The sequence below is a fragment of the Erythranthe guttata genome, chromosome 12 (assembly GCF_056151865.1).
Source record: "Erythranthe guttata isolate IM_541 chromosome 12, IM_541, whole genome shotgun sequence".
NCBI classification, from domain to species: domain Eukaryota; kingdom Viridiplantae; phylum Streptophyta; class Magnoliopsida; order Lamiales; family Phrymaceae; genus Erythranthe; species Erythranthe guttata.
In genome coordinates, this window is record NC_142544.1 from 20,066,076 (window position 1) to 20,083,416 (window position 17,341).

The window sequence follows — 17,341 nt, forward strand, 5'->3', positions numbered from 1 at the left end:
AAAAAAACAATAACAACAACATATTCCTTTATTTTAATATTTTAGTATTTAAAAAAATATTTTTTTATGAAAATTATTTGAATATTCGTAAAACAATTGAGTTTCATGAATTTATTTGAATAAATATATTTTGAAATACTGAAAATATAAATAAGATTTTTTTATTTCGAATTTATAAAATATTAACTTTGAAAATAATATATATACATGTGGTAATTATTAAATGATTGTGTAAATGTAAAATAGGAAAAAACTTAAAAACATCCATAAATAAAAATGTCACCTAATCAATTGCAGAATCCACCTAATCAATTGAACTCCAACTAAGCAATTTTGACAAATGACATCATCATTTGCCACATGTCAATCATGGAGGGCATAGATCCTCTTTTTATATTATATATAGATGTTTCTATATTTCTTTATTATTATTATTATTATTTTATTTTATTTTGAGAGAGAATTTTTCAATATTTCTTAAGCAGTGGATAAAAGTTAGATTATCATAGAATTATTATTATTATTATTATTATTATTATTATTATTATTATTATTATTATTATTATTGTTGTTATTATTATTATTATTAATTTAATATTATTATTATTATTTATTAAATTTATTTTATATTGAATAAATACAGTAGAATCCAATGCATTTTTTGGGTCCATTGGTCTGTGGAAGTAGTCGTTGATAAGCCCACGATCTTGTTTAATGGGCTTCTTTTACCCCCAAAAACAATATCAAAAACTACAACACAATCAACCACATATTAAATATATATATTAATGAAATTATATGTATGCAATATATATTTGATTGTTGTTAATTATTTTCTCGAATTTTCTGATTAGAAATGTAATGGTTGAGCTAAGACGACCCGAAAATAATTGATACGGTCCTCAGTTTTCGACCATATCGATTATTTAGGACAAGAAAAATTCCACGGACAAATAGTGAAAAAACAAAAAATAAGAATGTGTGGCTGCAGATGAATTGATATATATATATATAGGTCTGTAATGGACCAGGCCACTAGAGTGCCCCTTTGGAAATTTTATCGTTATCGTTTTCTTTGACATTCGGGATAGCAATCGATTTCTTTGAACAATCGGGATAGCGGTGCCCGGAAATACGACAAACAAATATCTATCCCTAGATGCTCGACCATTACTTAAACAATGTTTTGAAAACGCAACCGCATTTGTACTGTGTACGTAAATAATGTGTGTAATAAAACGCGTCACGACCTCATGAATTATCTATCGTCCCGAACTACCTTCCTTAAATACTCATCGAAACATACATTATCTAAATCATGCGCAACAACGTAATCTAAAACAGTAAAATGGCTCCGCTGGTATTATTGATCTCGCCTCTGCTAATTCTCGTCTTCTTCTTCCTCCTCTTCAACACACAGAAAAAACTCGTAAAAAAATCTCTAAATCCACCACCGGGCCCTTCGGGCCTCCCTTTCATCGGAAACCTCCACCAGTTCTGCAGTAACGCCGCCGCCCCACATATCTATTTATGGAAACTATCGAAGAAACACGGCCCTCTCATGTCGATGAAGCTCGGTTCAGTCCCACTCGTGGTCGTTTCTTCTCCAGAAATAGCAAAACAAGTCATGAAAACAAATGACCTAGCATTTTGCAGCAGGCCGAAAGTTCTCGGGCAGTACAAAATATCCTACAACGGCTCCGACATAGCTTTTGCCCCTTACAGCGAAACGTGGAGAGAATTGAGAAAGATCTGTGTTCTTCATCTCTTGAGCAATAAGCAGCTCCAATCATTCAGGCCCATTCGCGAAGAAGAAGTCTTTCGTATGATCAAGAACCTGTCACTACTTTCGGACAACAACTCTGTCGTGAATTTGACTGTTTTGATGTTGTCCCTGACGAGCACTTTAATCTGCCGGATCGCGTTCGGCAGGATAAACGACGAGGAAGAATCGAGAAAACGGAGGTTCGATGAACTCATGATTGAAGCTCAGGCCATGCAGGGCGGTTTCTTTGTCTCGGATTATTTGCCTTCGTTTGGTTGGGTGGATAAGTTATCCGGAATGATTGATAGGCTGGATAGGGTTTTTAAAGACTTGGATGAATTCTTCGAGGGGCTGATCGAGGAGCATCTCGATCAAACCGGGGTTAAATCAATCGCGGATAATCCGAATATCCTGGATCTGTTTATCCAGCTCAAAGAAGAGAAATCGTCTTCGATTGACCTAACTTGGGATCATGTCAAAGCAACAATCATGGTATGACAATCAATTTTCAATTTTGAAACAGTATACCAAATTTTCAATTTTGATTTCTCCCTATCAGATTTTTTCCGAAATCGCCAATTCCGATCCAATTCGTCCGATTTTCCACCCTAACCCTAATATTAGCAAACTATCTTAAAAAAACACTATTTAGGGGTTCTGTGCTAGAAAAAATATCATCATAGGGGTTTTTCAGCAATTCAGTATAATGCAGGGGAACTAAATGCAATATATCTGACTTTATCTTCCGAAATTAATTAACACCGTATATATATACAGGATATATTCGTCGCCGGAACGGACACCGGAGCAGCAACGATAATTTGGACGATGACCGCCCTAATGCAAAATCCAAAATCAATGAAGAAATTGCAGAACGAAATCAGAGATTCAATTGGGGGAAAAGGCAGAGTAGACGAAGACGATCTCCACAATCTCCCATACCTAAAAGCAACGGTGAAAGAGGCGCTGCGGCTGTACCCACCGGCGCCACTGCTAATCCCGAGAGAAACAATCGAAGAATGCGAGATCGAGGGCCACGTCATCCATCCCAAGACACTGGTGTACATAAACGCGTGGGCAATCGCGAGGGATCCCGACCACTGGGAGCGCCCGGACGAATTCGCGCCGGAGAGATTTTTGAACAGCAGCGTCGACATCGTCGGGCAGGATTTTCAGGTGATTCCGTTCGGGTCGGGCAGGAGGGGCTGCCCGGGAATATCGATGGGACTTGCCACGGTGGAGCTCGCGGTTGCGAATCTGGTGTACTCGTTCGACTGGGGATTGCCGGAGGGGATGAAGAAGGAAGATATTGATACTGATGTTTTGCCCGGCGTTACTATGCATAAGAAAGTTCCTCTTTGCCTTGTGCCTACTAAATATGTTTATTCTATTTCAAATTATTAAATTGTAACCCTCAAATTATTATCTATATGGCGGGAGAGATTAGCTATGATTAATTAAATAATGAGTAAATCCCACTTTATCGCCTTGTACTTTGGTTGGATATCACTTTACTCCATTGTACTCTTAATTGAATCGATTTACCCCCTTGTACTCTGGTTCGATATCATTTTATCCCCTTCTACTCTCAATTTATCAATTTGCCCCCTTCTACTTTGACTCGATATCACTTTACCCCCTTTTATTCTCAATGACATCGATTTGCCCCCTGTACTTGAAAAATTATCTCAATGTGGCCCTCACCGCTAGTTTTCAGACCTTTGACCTTAACACCGTTTGATCTAAGTTTGAAAATTACAAAAAAATCACTCCTCCCAGTTTAAACTGATAGCGAGCCAAAGTACAAGAGGGCAAATCGATGAATTGAGAGTAGAAGTGGTAAAGTAATATCGAACCAAAGTACAAGAGGGCGAATCGATGCAATTGAGAGTACAAGAGGGTATAAAGTGAAATTTACCCTTAAATAATACGACATCTTTGATATTTGGTAAGTTCAATAACTTTTGTGTTGACCCCAAAATATTATGTTATTATGTATTATCTTGTATTATATTGCCTTGTAGTAAACTTTTATGTTGGATGTTTCGAGACCCAATAAGTTATTTGTAGATTATTTAATCTTATTTTGACTAATCTTATCTTTGTAACTAAACGAAGTCTAAGACCTCGTTTACCTGGAGATATTAGTTATGATTAGTTAAATGATTGATGTTTAGGCATTTCCAATCATTTGTTGGATTGACCCGCAAATATTATGTTATCATGACTTATATTTCCTTTCAGGTAGTATTTTTATGGAATATCCCAGGATCCAATAAAATAATAATTGAGTCTCATTAAATTATTTAATCTTATCTTGGCTAATCTTATCTTGTCAATCAAACGAAACACTTAATTTTATATTGACTAATCTTATCTTGGCAACCAAATAATACTCTACAATAAAAATAAATAAAAAAGAGATGCCGAGTGGTGCTAGAAATTCATTAACGAGATAATGTAACCTTCATAATATTCATGACAAATAGCTTCTAAGATTTGAAAATTCAGAAAGAAAAATGGAAAAGAACGGACACTGTTGCGTATTGATTCACGCTACATCCCATGAATTTCACCGATGCTTATACGCGAATATATTAATTAAATGAAAAATATATTTCATTTAGGTCCCCTCCTTTGAAAAAAATGCAGTAGTGCAATAAAACGTTTTAAATAATTGAAAAAAAAAAGTTCAATTTAAAAAATTTCTATTTTTAAACTCTTTAAATACTCAAGCAAACCATACGTAATTCAGCATCCATCTTCAAAATTACAAAATACAATCCCAAAAAAAAAAAAAAAATGGATTTGCTCTCCCTACTGTCACTGATACTGCTACTGATATTGCTACTGATATTGCCTGTAGTAATTTTCTTCTTCTTCTTCCACAAACAGAAAACACTTCAAAAAAAATCTCCATATCCACCAGGACCTTTAAGCCTACCTTTCATCGGAAACCTCCACCAACTCCACCACAACGCCGCCACACATATCTATCTATGGAAACTATCCAAGAAACACGGCCCTCTCATGTCAATGAGGCTCGGTTCGGTCCCACTCCTCGTCGTCTCCTCGACAAAAATAGCAACGCAAGTCCTGAAAACGAACGACCTATCGTTTTGCAGCAGGCCGAAAGTTCTCGGACAGTACAAGATATCGTACAACGCCTCCGACATAGCTTTCACACCTTACAGCCAATCGTGGAGAGAGCTGAGGAAGATTTGCGTCCTTCATCTCTTGAGCAGCAAACAGCTCCACTCGTTCGGCCCCGTTCGCGAAGAAGAAGTCTTCCGCATGATCAAGAACCTGTCGGCTTTTTCAGACAAAGCGGCTGTCGCGAACTTGAGCGTGACAGTGCTGTCGCTGATAAGTACCATGATATGCAGAATGGCCTTTGGCAAGATGAGTGATGACGTGGACGAGGAGTCGAGAAAACGGAGGTTCGACGAGCTCATGATTGAGTCTCAGGCCATGCTTGGCGGTTTCTTCTTTTCGGATTACATGCCTTTGTTCGGTTGGGTGGATAAACTATCCGGAATGATTGATAGGCTCGATAAAGTCTGCAAAGACTTGGATGAATTCTTCGAAGCCCTGATTGATGAGAATCTTGTTCGAACGAGGGTTAAATCAGTCACGAATTATAATCCGAATATCCTGGATTTGTTAATCCAGCTCAAAGAAGACGAATCGAGCTCGATTGATCTGACGTGGGATAATGTCAAAGCAACACTCATGGTAATTAACAATCAAATCAATCGTGTCATATATATATAAGTAAAGTGATCGTATTCGTTCTTGTTTTTTTTTTTTATATTACAGGATATATTCGTCGCAGGAACCGATACGGGGACAGCAACAATAGTTTGGACCATGACTGCATTGATGCAAAATCCAACAGCAATGAAGAAACTGCAAAAGGAAATCAGAGATTTAATCGGCGGAAAAGGTAAAGTAAACGAAGATGATATTCCGAATATTCCGTACCTAAAAGCAGTAATTAAAGAGGCATTAAGATTGTACCCACCAGCTCCATTACTATTAAGACAAACACTGGAAAAATTAAATATCGAAGGTTATACAATTCCGCCTAAAACATCTATTTTCATAAACGCATGGGCCATTGCAAGAGATCCCGAGTACTGGGAAAACCCGAACGAGTTCTCGCCCGAGAGATTCTTGAATAGTGATGCTGCTGATGTCACGGGTCAGGATTTTCGGGTGATTCCATTTGGGTCGGGGCGAAGGGGTTGCCCCGGGATGGCAATGGGGCTCGCAATGGTGGAGCTTGCAGTCGCGAATCTCGTTTACTCGTTCGACTGGGAATTGCCTAACGGGATGAAGGAAGAAGATATCGATTCTCAGGTTTTGCCTGGACTTACTATGTACAAGAAAATTCCACTTTGCCTTGTCCCTAAAACCTACAACTATACTCCTTGATCTACTTAAGAGTTAAGACAATTCCATAGTACTCCTGTCTGTGTGTCAGTGTTCATCATTTGATTTATGTTTCCTTAATTGAATGTATTAGTCATAAATTAATCTGCATGTAATGATCATTTATCTTCAATAATGGAATTATATTCCTCTTCTGGTATAATTATATTTACGTATTTGTCTGCATTCACCAGGGTCACTACCACATTCAAGAATCAAGATCGAGACTATACATATATCTATGAACATTACATATATCTATGAACATTATAGATTATACTTGTGTGGTCCGGTCCGGTCCGTTTCATTTGTTGTTGATGGAGACACTTGCTAACATGGTATAATAATTGTGTTCGAATGTCATCGCGTGAAGCGTACGATTGAATGCATAACTTGAAATATTTCTTTCACGGACGGTTCCCAATTTTTTTGACCAGACCTTAATGGTTTTGGTGTCAGGTTTTAAACGGTTTGAATACGATCGTAATCTCCGCCAAGTGAAATATACCGGTACCAACTTTGAATCTAATTGAATATGTCCATACAAGTATGTTTAAATTGTGGTGGAAATTGGAACGAATATTGCAATTTATGTGGATTCTAATTCGAAAAATTTCCAATTTTAAGAATACTTTTATCAATCCAGTTTCCGGTTCTTTTATCGGAATAGAAATTCTTTTTTTTTTTTTTTTTTTTTTTTATAAAATTCCAATTTAGATTTACGCATTAATTTCTGAAAACTCCAAAAAAAAAATCCCAAAATATTAACTCAAGGGACTAAATTGCAAATTCTAAGAACAACAGAAACCTAATCCTTCTTCTTGTTTACTCCACCATAACTGTCCCTTTCTTCAAACAAATATCCTCCACCTGTATTCTCTCCAGGAATAAATGGAGTCATTCACATTACCGGTGTTGTTGTCGCCTACAAGTTGAATCCAACATAAAAGCTGCCATGGGAAATCTCTTTTGAGATTCCAAGAATCGGACAGTAGATTGTGAGTTCTGGAAAAAATCCATAAAAAAAAGGCTCTTCCCGATTCGTTCCTGTCCGATTTCCTGGCCTAGTTTGAATACACGAAAACTGTATGATAAAACTAGGGTGAAACTCATCTAGCAAAGGGAATCTCCTAGAGACCTAAATAATCAATCAATAAATGAAAGTAGGCAATCCATAAACTCTATTAATTAGTCAATTTTCGGTTCGACAAAGTTTGCTCAAGCAGAAAGGGGAGAAGTTTCGACCCAATACACGATTAGCAAGGCAATCCATAAAGTCTATTTATTAGTCAAGTTTCGGTTTGACAAAGGACGCTCAAGCAGAAAGGGGAAGAGTTTCAACCCAATACACGATTAGCAAGTTGACATTAAGTACTGGGGCGCCAGCCAAGGGGGTCGTCCTGGTATATATTCGATTTTGACTGTCATCCTAGATTGATGCAGTTCTTATCGCCGAAAATGGCTATCCAATTCTCTCAAACATTCAGAAAAGTGCATACAAGCAAGCAATAAACGGAGATACGAACACTAATAATAGCAACGTGGTTAAATTCATTGAAGCCGTAAACTCAAAAATCAACAATCCAGTAATAATATCAAAACCTCGAATGAGAAATAAGCAACAAATCTTGCTATAGAACGCGGTAAACGATGAACCTAGTCAAAAAGTGAGAATCCCATATCGTCGTCACTCTCCTCCTTCTCTTCCTTCTTCTCCTCAGCTGCAGGTGCTTCAGCAGCCGCACCACCACCAGATGCAGCCGGTGCAGCAGCAGCACCACCACCTCCGACGAAGGCACCACCTCCTCCGCCACCACCAATGATCACCTGCATTATTCACCAGTCATCAGCGAGTGAATAAATAAATTACAAAAACTAACATTATAACAGCATAGACGATGGATTGACAAAACAAAAAAGCAAATCAAGCGGATGAAAACCTGGAAAACGGCTGACGAAGGAGTGACGTAGGAGAACGAAGACTGGGCGCCGCCGGAGGAATCGGAAGAGACGGCGGCCTGAACAAGCTTACGCTGGAGTTCGAAGGTGGAGCTGGCTGAAGCCTCGAGCTCGCCATTGAGCTGCTTCGCCGTCCAATCGGCGCCGGATCCTTTGCAGACAAACGTAAACACTCCCATTTCTCGGCGATTTCGATTGATTCGATGTGCGGTGTGCGTGTAATAGGCGGAATCAAATCTCTGAGATTTAGGGTTTAAACTGGTGGGGGTTGAAATAGAACGACTCCTTTCTACCCTTCAAATTTCCGTTTATTTACGATTATGCTGGTCTTGGATAATGGACTCATGGTGTAACTGCTAATGGGCTGGGCTGACAAATAAGGTTTTGGACTTCTTGTTATGCTTCTTGATTTATTGGATTTTTATATTTATATTATTTGCATCAAAAGAATTTTTTTATTACATGATATAAATATAAATATACATTTCAATTTATTCTATACATTTTCTTTATTTATCTAGTACATTTTTATTTTTTATTGTTTTTTTTAATCAGTACTTTCAATGAACTGTATCTTATACATTTAAATTTATTCTATACATTTTTTAATTTATCTAGCTAGAATTTTTTTTCTTTAATTTAAAATGTTTTCCTAGCAGCATGTCAAAATTGTGCCAATCTGCAAGCTGAAAATTTCAAGTAATACAGTGAAATATTTGTGAAGTATAAAAAAGAAAAGGAAAACAATGTTCCTGTATAAATTAACAACACCGATACACGACATCTCCAAGCTTAGGAGCTCATCAACTCGTGCAGCTTGGGAAAAGGATTCTAAGCGAAAACAAATACACCTTTCTCCGAGTCCACCATTCTTTTTGCAGCAGTAGAACCAACTATTCTCTCAAGCTACATATCGTCCAAAAGAAATTTGTTAATACTATTGATATATCATCCATTAAATTTAAGCCCATAATCATAAAACTCCCGAAAAAGATAATGCAAGTATATGAGCTCATATATGGCAAATTTCAGTCACAACCGGTGCTAACATAAACAGTTTGCTTTAAGAACTAAATATAGAAAGATGGGATAATTGGCATGTTTAAATCTTTTAATATAGTTGAAAAGAACCAGAATGATACCCGAAGATGATCCAAACGAGAAAATAAGACTGTGCAGTTCATGTTGTCGGACTCTTCCAGGAAATTCACAATCTGCAGAACAAATTAAATAAGAAATATCTACATTGAAACGGGAAACAATTGTTCGAGAAAAAATATTGTTCTGTAGAAAGCTTTACCTCTGGGTAAAACTCTTTTCTCTCTGGCAGGGAATAGATTATTAAGTTCTGTACACCACGAATCTATTTGAGGGAGAAAAAAGATAAGTAAGAATCCAAGAAAATAAGGGTCACGAAATTAAAGAACAGAAGTACTAACAAGAAAATTTAGTAGTAGAGAAAGAACCTTGTATCTGAAGTAAAAATGGGATCTCTCGGTGTAGAGAATAATTTTCTTTTCTCCTCTGAAGAACTGACCTCGCACGTGAGATATTTCATTCGGTTTTATATACCTGTACAGCCAAAGGACGAATTAAAGAATCCATTAGGACAAGCTGCAAAATAAGCTCAAAAATACAAAAAAGAAATAAAACTGTCTTACTCTCCAAACAAGCAGTAGGAAGCATCTTGTGACTTTAAATAGTTCCGTAGACGGACGAACTCAAAGTAAGAACTAACAAATATCATTACTCCATTCTGTGTGGAAAACAGTAAATAGAAAAAAGTTATTTTTAGTTAATGATAATTAGAGCGTATGACCCTTTATATACTGAGCCCCATATTACCTGAATAGAATCTTTTATCTTGGGAAACACCTGCAAAATAAGATTTCACTTCCATTAGATTTGGCCATCTTTTAAAAGTGGGGTTGTGGAAGGTAGCTAGCACAAATTCAAGCATCACTTAACTACACCGGCTTGAAAATGAGAGTAAACAAGAAACTAAATGTTATTAATATGTTACAAAACATGATAAAATACGTGAAGTCAAACTGCAAAGACGCTCTTTGCAGGAAATCTGTGCACTTGGTTTCATCTATGTACAGAAAATTATTTGAGATTCAATAGCATATAACTGAACCATAAGGTGACATTGGACAGACCTTTTCACAGAAATATTTAAGACGAGCATCATCAGCTCCTGTAATTGATTCTACGTCAAAACGCTCATAAATCTGCAATATGAATAAAATCTGATTAACTGAAAGGTCTATTTTGACGAAATGTCATTTTCAATTCTATACTGAGGAGATATAGACTAGTACTAATATTTAACCTGTCTTGCTGGAATTAATATTTTTGGGAGAACACCTTTATACTTGCACTCCAATTTAACCTGCAGAAGTAAATATTTTGTAATCGTGTGGTTTCTATTTACAGAACACAAAACAGTTAGAAGTGGAACAGTATATGTGCTAACCTTTCCTCGGTAATTAAGGCAATGCTGATTAAACATGGAATTAAATTCTGCAAAAAGTGAAAATCAACCGGAGGGTTACAAGTCAGACCTGATTAAGAATATCGTGTAAAAACTGGATTTATATGAGAAACTCTAAGATCAGTACAAGAAAATAATAAGAAATGTTTCTAAATCATATTACCTGGATTTATATGAGAACCTAAAATTATTGTTTGCCGATAGAAACGGGCTTGTCCATCCGAATACCTGGAATTGCAGACGTTTAAATGCAAAAAATATAACTAAAAAACCACCAGAAGAATTAACTAACTTGAAATGCTACCAATTTATATCTATCACCTCCTCTAATTTGGGCAAGAAACAAATTTTAACTAATAGTACTTAGATCTAAGGAATAAATGCTTCCAACAGCACATGCGATTAATGATAGTCTAATGACAGCAAGAGAAAGGCAAAGGGCTATCCAAGATTACAAGATATTGTCCTTTAAAGCATCAAAAAATTGCGGACAGGGCTATATTACTAACAAAAGAACAGCTCAAAAGCATACCATGGCCTTATGCGCATAATGTCAGTTCCGTGTTGCTTAGATGGTAGTCTATTCAATTGTTCCACAACGGTGTTCACATGTGACCAATTCTGGAAATTTCATAGAAAGAAATAGAGTAAATACATAATTTTCAATGATAACAACAATATCACTTGAGGTTAGTTGCATGGATAATTTATGGACCTGCATTAGCATGACATCTGCATGGTCAATGATTAAGATCTGCGACACAAATTTTCTCCTTGATTAGTATATGATTGGCATGGAAACCACTCTGAAAAACATACTTGCATCACGGATAACTAAAATGATGTCCTTACTTCTATCGATGAAAGATAATCAACATCCTTTTCTTTATCAACTTCCGCATCCCCAATTTTCTGCAACAAAATATTGAACAATCAAACTCAATCATGCCTAATGCTGCTAGATTACGTTAACACGCATAAAACTTAGATACATCTCTGGATGCATTTGAAAAGAAATAGCCATCAAAAGATCAGAAGTTCGATAACATCTTCAGTGCAAAGTACATAGTAGAGGATGGCTCACACTGATCAAACCCAAAGGAGAAGCAACAATCACGTCAGACGTATAGAAATCACCATACAACTTTATGCCTCTGTAGAAAAGGAAAACAATAATAGGAGTTAATTAGATTTACTACTGCCGGCCACATACTACAAGGTTGTTGACAGTCAATTACATTATTCTTTCTAATGCTATAGCAACAACTCTGACAGATTATTCAAATTATTGGATAGTATCAAACATCAAACAAAATAAGAAAAGCAAAGATTCAGAAATCCCACAACACCAAAGTTTCCAGAGAATGATTATAATGACAAGTCAAAAGCTTAAATAATATGCCTTCCCACTGTTGCGAAGTACATCCATTGCTTGAAGAGACGCACACATTACGACAAATTTCATTTTAGCTCAAGTTAATGTAAAGAATCTTACCTGTTGGTAAACTTTACACCAACCATAAAGTGATCATTGGCATTATCATTTCCAAGCAATGCTTGGAAGTCGGGAGGTTTTGCAGACTTTTTGGATTTAGGGATTTCTGAGTCATTATCATCACCCATGCTCTCAGTTCTTCCAGAACCAAACTCCTCATAAAAGCGTTCAAGATCTTCCACATTAGTCTGTCAAGAAGAAAAAGAATATATGATTCCGGAAAAACATAAATTCTGCCTAAAACAATAGCAACTCTGCATAGAGGGCACAAAAGATTACAACTACTGATTTGTAGCCAAACTAATATCTAGCAGCAAACTAACCAAAACAAAAGACGGAGATTTTTTACAGAGACGGATGCAGTCCTGGATTAAATACACTAGCATGACAGAATAAAATATTTTCTAGATAAATATGTCAAAAAGCAGAAAAGAACCGAAACCAAAGCGTTCCTGAAAAAATATTGATATTTAACATTCTCCACATGCAACGAACCAATTATGTTCCAAAATTATTTTTGACTCCTATACTATCTGGAGTCTTTGGTCCACAAGGATAATGTTAAGGCCTTTCCTGTTGAGATTAATCGTAGGATTTCTAGCAGGAATTTCCACATAAAAGCTCTAGCTTCGTGTAGCAATGTATGCCTTTGAAGCAACTCAAAGCATGATACAAAAGAAGTATATCTACCTTATGCTTGGTTGGAGTCAACTGGATCAACCTCTTGACAACCCTACGCGCAATTCCAGCCAGTGGTAAAAGGATCAAAACCTAGTGCATCACATGTGACAGTGAGTTAGCAGAAACACGTGGCATAGAGGAGTAAAGATAAACGACCAAATCAAAAGCATGGATAAGAGACATGGACAGGGCACGGGCAGGACAAATCATGCAATTCCTTGCTACCAATTAGTTAAAGCATGGCATTCCTAGCTATATAGAGGAGGATATCAAAGGGATGCGGACGAAAACAGCGTGATTAAATAAGTAGACAAATACTGTACATGATGTTTCAATTCCATAATTACACTGCATGAAGCAAATAATATATATACATATACCTTAGGGCGAGTAAATCCCCGATCGAGGCAAGCATCATCTTCTAGATTTTGGCCATCCACAGTCTCTTGATTCTTAGACAATTTCCTTTCATTTTTTACCATAAGGTCTTTACCTCTAAAGATATGATTCAACTGCACAGGACAATCACTTCACTTATCATCCGAGGTCATGACAGTTCAACAATAGTAAATAAGAGACAACATAGAATGACCCCAAATAATGACAAGGAACAAAATGATGACCATCTATGTGCTTACAGGTGTAACTGAAAGCATGAACATACATCAAATTAAAAGGTTCATGTACATACAGAATGCATGAGATACGCATCCATGATACTTGAATCTTCTTCCGATCCTTTGAGGTAAAAGGGCTTCTTGTTGTGGTGCATTATATCATAATAGCTGTTGCCTAGAAAAGTTAACCATGAAATCAGAAGTAGCATTAAGAACCCATCAGCATTACATAATAAAATCACTATTCTAAAAAAAAAGGGGGGGGGGGGGGGGGGTGAATTAATGGCATCTTAAATGGCAGAGTCCAAGGGTTGAGAAACCATGATCTGCTCAGAAATTTTCGTAATCTAGAGTTTGCAATATCTCATTCAGTAGCATTTGCAATTGTAGATAAAAGATACCTTCAATGTAAGATAAACAAATTATGTAGGACGCTTATGTACGCTGCTTAAAACATGTAAGCTCGTTGACAGCTTGCTTTATTCACTTACAGATAGAGAAAAATGATCTTTGTTTAGACTGATGAAAGTCACTTCCGCCTGAAGCCGTGTAGCTTTCCAGCCAATGTTTGTAGAACCTTGGTTTGAGACCATAATAAGATGTCATATCCACATCCTACAAGTATAATATTTTTGTTACAGGCAATACACTTGTGCATCTATTGAAAATACAAGATAGAGGAAATAATTCAAACACTGGCTTGCAGCCCCAGATCCTTCCGAATTTGAAAATACAACTATCAAGAAAAAGAATTCTTAAATCTTAATGACGCAAATATAAGATGCCTACACACTTAATACCCAAATTGCAGAAAGCTCAATCTGTAATAATTGATACACTATTCATAAATCTTTTTCTGTTCCCAGATTAATAAGGATTGGGCAGTGATATCATAACTAACTATAGTGATGAAGTCGAAAAAATCAACTATATACATCTTTCTTTCTCTCAAACACCTTCTGCCAAATGTCCATCTAATAAACTTGCAGGTATTGCTATAATTCAAAGTCTTGTGTCTTCCACGAGCAAATAGCAGCACGAACAGTTATTGCTTCTAGGATGATGAAGAAAAGAATTTAACGATAAATCTCAATCAAAGTAAAAACTGAAAAAAGTGCCATGGAAGACATAAAAAATGAACAATACATGCCACAGTAGAAGTCAAAACAAAAAAATCATGAAATGAAACCTTAATAAAGCATGATCCTGTGCCTCTCCAATTGCAATTGGACATGTTAAGAGCGGGCATCTTCCATGTGTACCTCCATTTTCTTTCCAATAAATTCTCAACCTCAGTAGATGGTAGTTTGTAACTCAAATGACTATCGAAAGTACTGCAAAGAACAAAACCAAGTGAAGAATTTTTCTAAGTCAGTAAAAAATAAGCAGCATAAATACACACACACACATATGCATTTTATAAATGTTAAAAGCACAAAGAGAAATGGCTGAAATACTTCCTATCGATATGAAGGTGAGAAGATTTGTACATATACAAGAATTACACATGCGTGGTATTCTACAAGATAGGGAAGTAAACATTTACATATATCTACAAAATAGATCAATCGGATATTAAGGAATCAAATTGATTTGTGCTAGTATGTAGAATCTGTGGTTCTCCCTTATCACATTTCGACAAGGTTTTAGTCAGACCACCCAGCACACTTAGAACAACTGACCAATGAGTCAATAAGACATAAGCATAAAAGGGATTCAAATATGAAAAGGCAGTAGGTCATGACATAAGTATAACGAAAGCTTGGTACAGTAGTACATGAATAAATATTTTATTACTCCAAATAGATATACATGAAGCATTACAAAAACCTTATGATCATAGATGCCTGTGAAAGGGGTTGATCCTTCACTCTCGAGTCGCTTTCTTCATCTGTGTCAGAAATTGCATGACCATCATCATCATCATCATCATCATCATCACCATCATCATCATCATCATCACCATCATCATCATCATCATCATCATCATCATCTTCATCAACATCAGATCTCTTGAAATCTTCATTTTGTTCTACACCATGTTTTACGCCATTTCCAACTGCATAAATCCTAGGAGACGTGTTATCATTTCCTAAATTTGGACAAAAACAATCAAGATTATAACAATAAAAGTTATTATTATCTTCAACAAGGATTTAGAAGTATATGAAAGATCGAAGAGCAGCTCAAGTAAATTTAAATTCAGTTTCAGCAGTCTTGTCAGGACTTTAGTGAAAGGAAAAAGAGATTATCTCTCCTTCTAGAATAGTTAAGGTATGAACAAACAGTTGTTACCGTCATCGTCATCGTCATCATCTTCCTCAGACTCGCTAATAGATTCCATATTGCTGTCTGTATCATCATCTGTGCCCCCTTCCCCTTGTTCTTCTCTTTGCCTGCTCAGAATATAATCATCATAAAACATACGACTAGAGCATCCAAAATGAAGAACAAAAAACAAAAATAGCACTTCAAATGTTCTGCTACCTGAACACGTTTTATGTAATTCTTTATTGCTTGTCACACCTAGGAACATTTATACCATCAAGTTCAATAATATAAATATATAGACCATGTTTATACAACTCAACTCATTGAATTGGACAACTCAAATATCCACGATATAATTTCGAAACAACATCCACAAGCCTTCTCTTAGCCTAACAATGTTTAGGACGTACAAAGATTTCCGGTTCATGAAATTACAACATATATTCAAATCTAAAGGTCTGGAGATGAAAATCCCACATTACATCACTCATAATTCATCCCAACCAATTCAATCCACATTGTTCATGACCGAAACAAACAAAGCCTTGAAAAAACAGCATAAGAGAATTAATAGAATTTACCTTCTCCTCAGAGCCTCTGCAACATTTTCATTCCGGGTCCCCAGTTTCTTCAACAAATCCTCGTACACCGTAGGCTCTTTATATGCAACTTCTACTTCTTCCGGCTCGGAATCTCCATCCGTCTGCCCCTCCTCATAGTCCTCTGCATTGTTCATAAAATAATATTAATTTTCAGTTCCACAGTACTTGAAATTTCCATATTTAATCAACTTGCCCGAGTCGTTAACAGCCTTCTCGTCATGTACCGGGCGACGATTTTCTGCGGCTTTGCTTGCTTTAGCCGGTTTCTTAAACCCTACACCACCAGATTACAACGATAAATACATAGAAAGCTTTAACTTAAACGCAATACGTAATGACTGTGTCCACATACCGCCTCTCTCGGTTTTCCTCAGCTTTGATGGAGGGGCGAGACTCCGAGAAAGCACGTTATCACTCTGGTTCTTCCGCAAACTGTGCCGTTTTAGGGTTCTCATCGTGGATTGCGGCGGGTCTGATTGGCGGCAATGAGTTTTAAAAGTCCCGGCGATCTTAATTCGAACCGGAATTGGGGAACCGCCACCTAAACGGTCGTGAGAGGTGGTGGTAGAAAATAACTGAATAATGTTTTAGTAAAACCCTAACTAAACCTTCGATTTTGATTTGAGAAGACCTTTTTTTATTTTTCTGTTTTTTTCTTCTTTTATGTAGCCGTCCCGTGGGTTTCACGCGCTACTGGACTAGATTTGTTGAAATTTGAATTGGGTCTCAATTTCTTAATGGGGATCCGGAATCTTGACCCGGACCTACCCACTAGTCCACCACCACCCGCCCAATCTTTGACCTTTGTCCAAATTTCAAATCGGATAAACCGGGACTTTATTCAATTTTTCGTATTTTTTTAATAAAAAAAAATAAAATAAAAAATCGTTTCCAACTACGATAAGCTTTTCTTGGAGAGAAAATTTTATTAAATATAGATTTACATTTTTATTAAGTATAGAATTAATGAAAACTATTGTTAAATTACGGCTTTGTGGAATATTTGGGCCAAAATTATAC

The 17,341-nt window shown here is 36.5% G+C and overlaps 4 protein-coding genes across 6 annotated transcripts; 2 read left to right on the plus strand and 2 right to left on the minus strand.

The window, feature by feature from the left end:
• Positions 1–1,037: 1,037 nt before the first annotated feature.
• LOC105956866 (6,7,8-trihydroxycoumarin synthase) lies at positions 1,038–3,777 on the plus strand. Of its 2 annotated transcripts, XR_016034620.1 has the most exons (3): positions 1,038–2,257; positions 2,543–3,233; positions 3,719–3,777. XR_016034620.1 is itself a non-coding variant. In XM_012980776.2 (2 exons), the coding sequence occupies exons 1-2, from the start codon at positions 1,349–1,351 to the stop codon at positions 3,167–3,169; spliced, it is 1,536 nt and encodes a 511-aa protein (XP_012836230.1). In that variant the 5' UTR covers positions 1,039–1,348; the 3' UTR covers positions 3,170–3,319. The 2 variants fall into 2 exon arrangements, 1 of the variants encoding a protein (XP_012836230.1); XM_012980776.2 differs by lacking the exon at positions 3,719–3,777 and having other exon boundaries at positions 1,039–2,257; positions 2,543–3,319.
• A 727-nt stretch (positions 3,778–4,504) lies between these two features.
• Positions 4,505–6,362, plus strand: LOC105956867 (6,7,8-trihydroxycoumarin synthase). Its single transcript, XM_012980777.2, has 2 exons — positions 4,505–5,500; positions 5,585–6,362. The coding sequence occupies exons 1-2, from the start codon at positions 4,568–4,570 to the stop codon at positions 6,200–6,202; spliced, it is 1,551 nt and encodes a 516-aa protein (XP_012836231.1). The 5' UTR covers positions 4,505–4,567; the 3' UTR covers positions 6,203–6,362.
• Positions 6,363–7,730: 1,368 nt separating this feature from the next.
• On the minus strand, positions 7,731–8,504 carry LOC105956868 (60S acidic ribosomal protein family). The gene is made up of 2 exons (XM_012980778.2): positions 8,140–8,504; positions 7,731–8,026 (listed from the first exon to the last, which is right to left on the minus strand). The coding sequence occupies exons 1-2, from the start codon at positions 8,335–8,337 to the stop codon at positions 7,856–7,858; spliced, it is 369 nt and encodes a 122-aa protein (XP_012836232.1). The 5' UTR covers positions 8,338–8,504; the 3' UTR covers positions 7,731–7,855.
• Positions 8,505–8,821: 317 nt separating this feature from the next.
• On the minus strand, positions 8,822–17,023 carry NOF1 (U3 small nucleolar RNA-associated protein). 2 transcript variants are annotated; one of them, XM_088826967.1, is made up of 25 exons: positions 16,674–17,023; positions 16,515–16,595; positions 16,301–16,442; positions 15,744–15,844; positions 15,279–15,507; positions 14,638–14,782; positions 13,940–14,063; positions 13,523–13,623; positions 13,212–13,343; positions 12,841–12,921; positions 12,151–12,338; positions 11,740–11,809; positions 11,508–11,567; positions 11,371–11,409; positions 11,188–11,276; positions 10,819–10,883; positions 10,638–10,684; positions 10,494–10,553; positions 10,321–10,392; positions 10,004–10,033; positions 9,820–9,914; positions 9,625–9,730; positions 9,459–9,521; positions 9,301–9,372; positions 8,822–9,064 (listed from the first exon to the last, which is right to left on the minus strand). In XM_088826967.1, the coding sequence occupies exons 1-25, from the start codon at positions 16,774–16,776 to the stop codon at positions 8,990–8,992; spliced, it is 2,370 nt and encodes a 789-aa protein (XP_088683093.1). In that variant the 5' UTR covers positions 16,777–17,023; the 3' UTR covers positions 8,822–8,989. The 2 variants fall into 2 exon arrangements, with proteins under 2 accessions (XP_088683093.1, XP_088683092.1); XM_088826966.1 differs by having other exon boundaries at positions 15,279–15,540; positions 16,674–17,021.
• Between the last annotated feature and the right edge of the window lie 318 nt (positions 17,024–17,341).

Coding starts and splice junctions, on each gene's coding strand:
- LOC105956866 (XM_012980776.2), top strand. CDS start 1,349: ATGGCTCCGCTGGTATTATTGATCTCGCCTCTGCTAATTCTCGTCTTC. Junction 2,258..2,542: donor ATGTCAAAGCAACAATCATG/GTATGACAATCA, acceptor ATATATATACAG/GATATATTCGTCGCCGGAAC.
- LOC105956867 (XM_012980777.2), top strand. CDS start 4,568: ATGGATTTGCTCTCCCTACTGTCACTGATACTGCTACTGATATTGCTA. Junction 5,501..5,584: donor ATGTCAAAGCAACACTCATG/GTAATTAACAAT, acceptor TTTATATTACAG/GATATATTCGTCGCAGGAAC.
- LOC105956868 (XM_012980778.2), bottom strand. CDS start 8,337: ATGGGAGTGTTTACGTTTGTCTGCAAAGGATCCGGCGCCGATTGGACG. Junction 8,027..8,139: donor CTTCGTCAGCCGTTTTCCAG/GTTTTCATCCGC, acceptor TGAATAATGCAG/GTGATCATTGGTGGTGGCGG.
- NOF1 (XM_088826966.1), bottom strand. CDS start 16,776: ATGAGAACCCTAAAACGGCACAGTTTGCGGAAGAACCAGAGTGATAAC. Junction 9,915..10,003: donor AGATAAAAGATTCTATTCAG/GTAATATGGGGC, acceptor TTTTCCACACAG/AATGGAGTAATGATATTTGT. Junction 9,731..9,819: donor TCCTACTGCTTGTTTGGAGA/GTAAGACAGTTT, acceptor TTGGCTGTACAG/GTATATAAAACCGAATGAAA.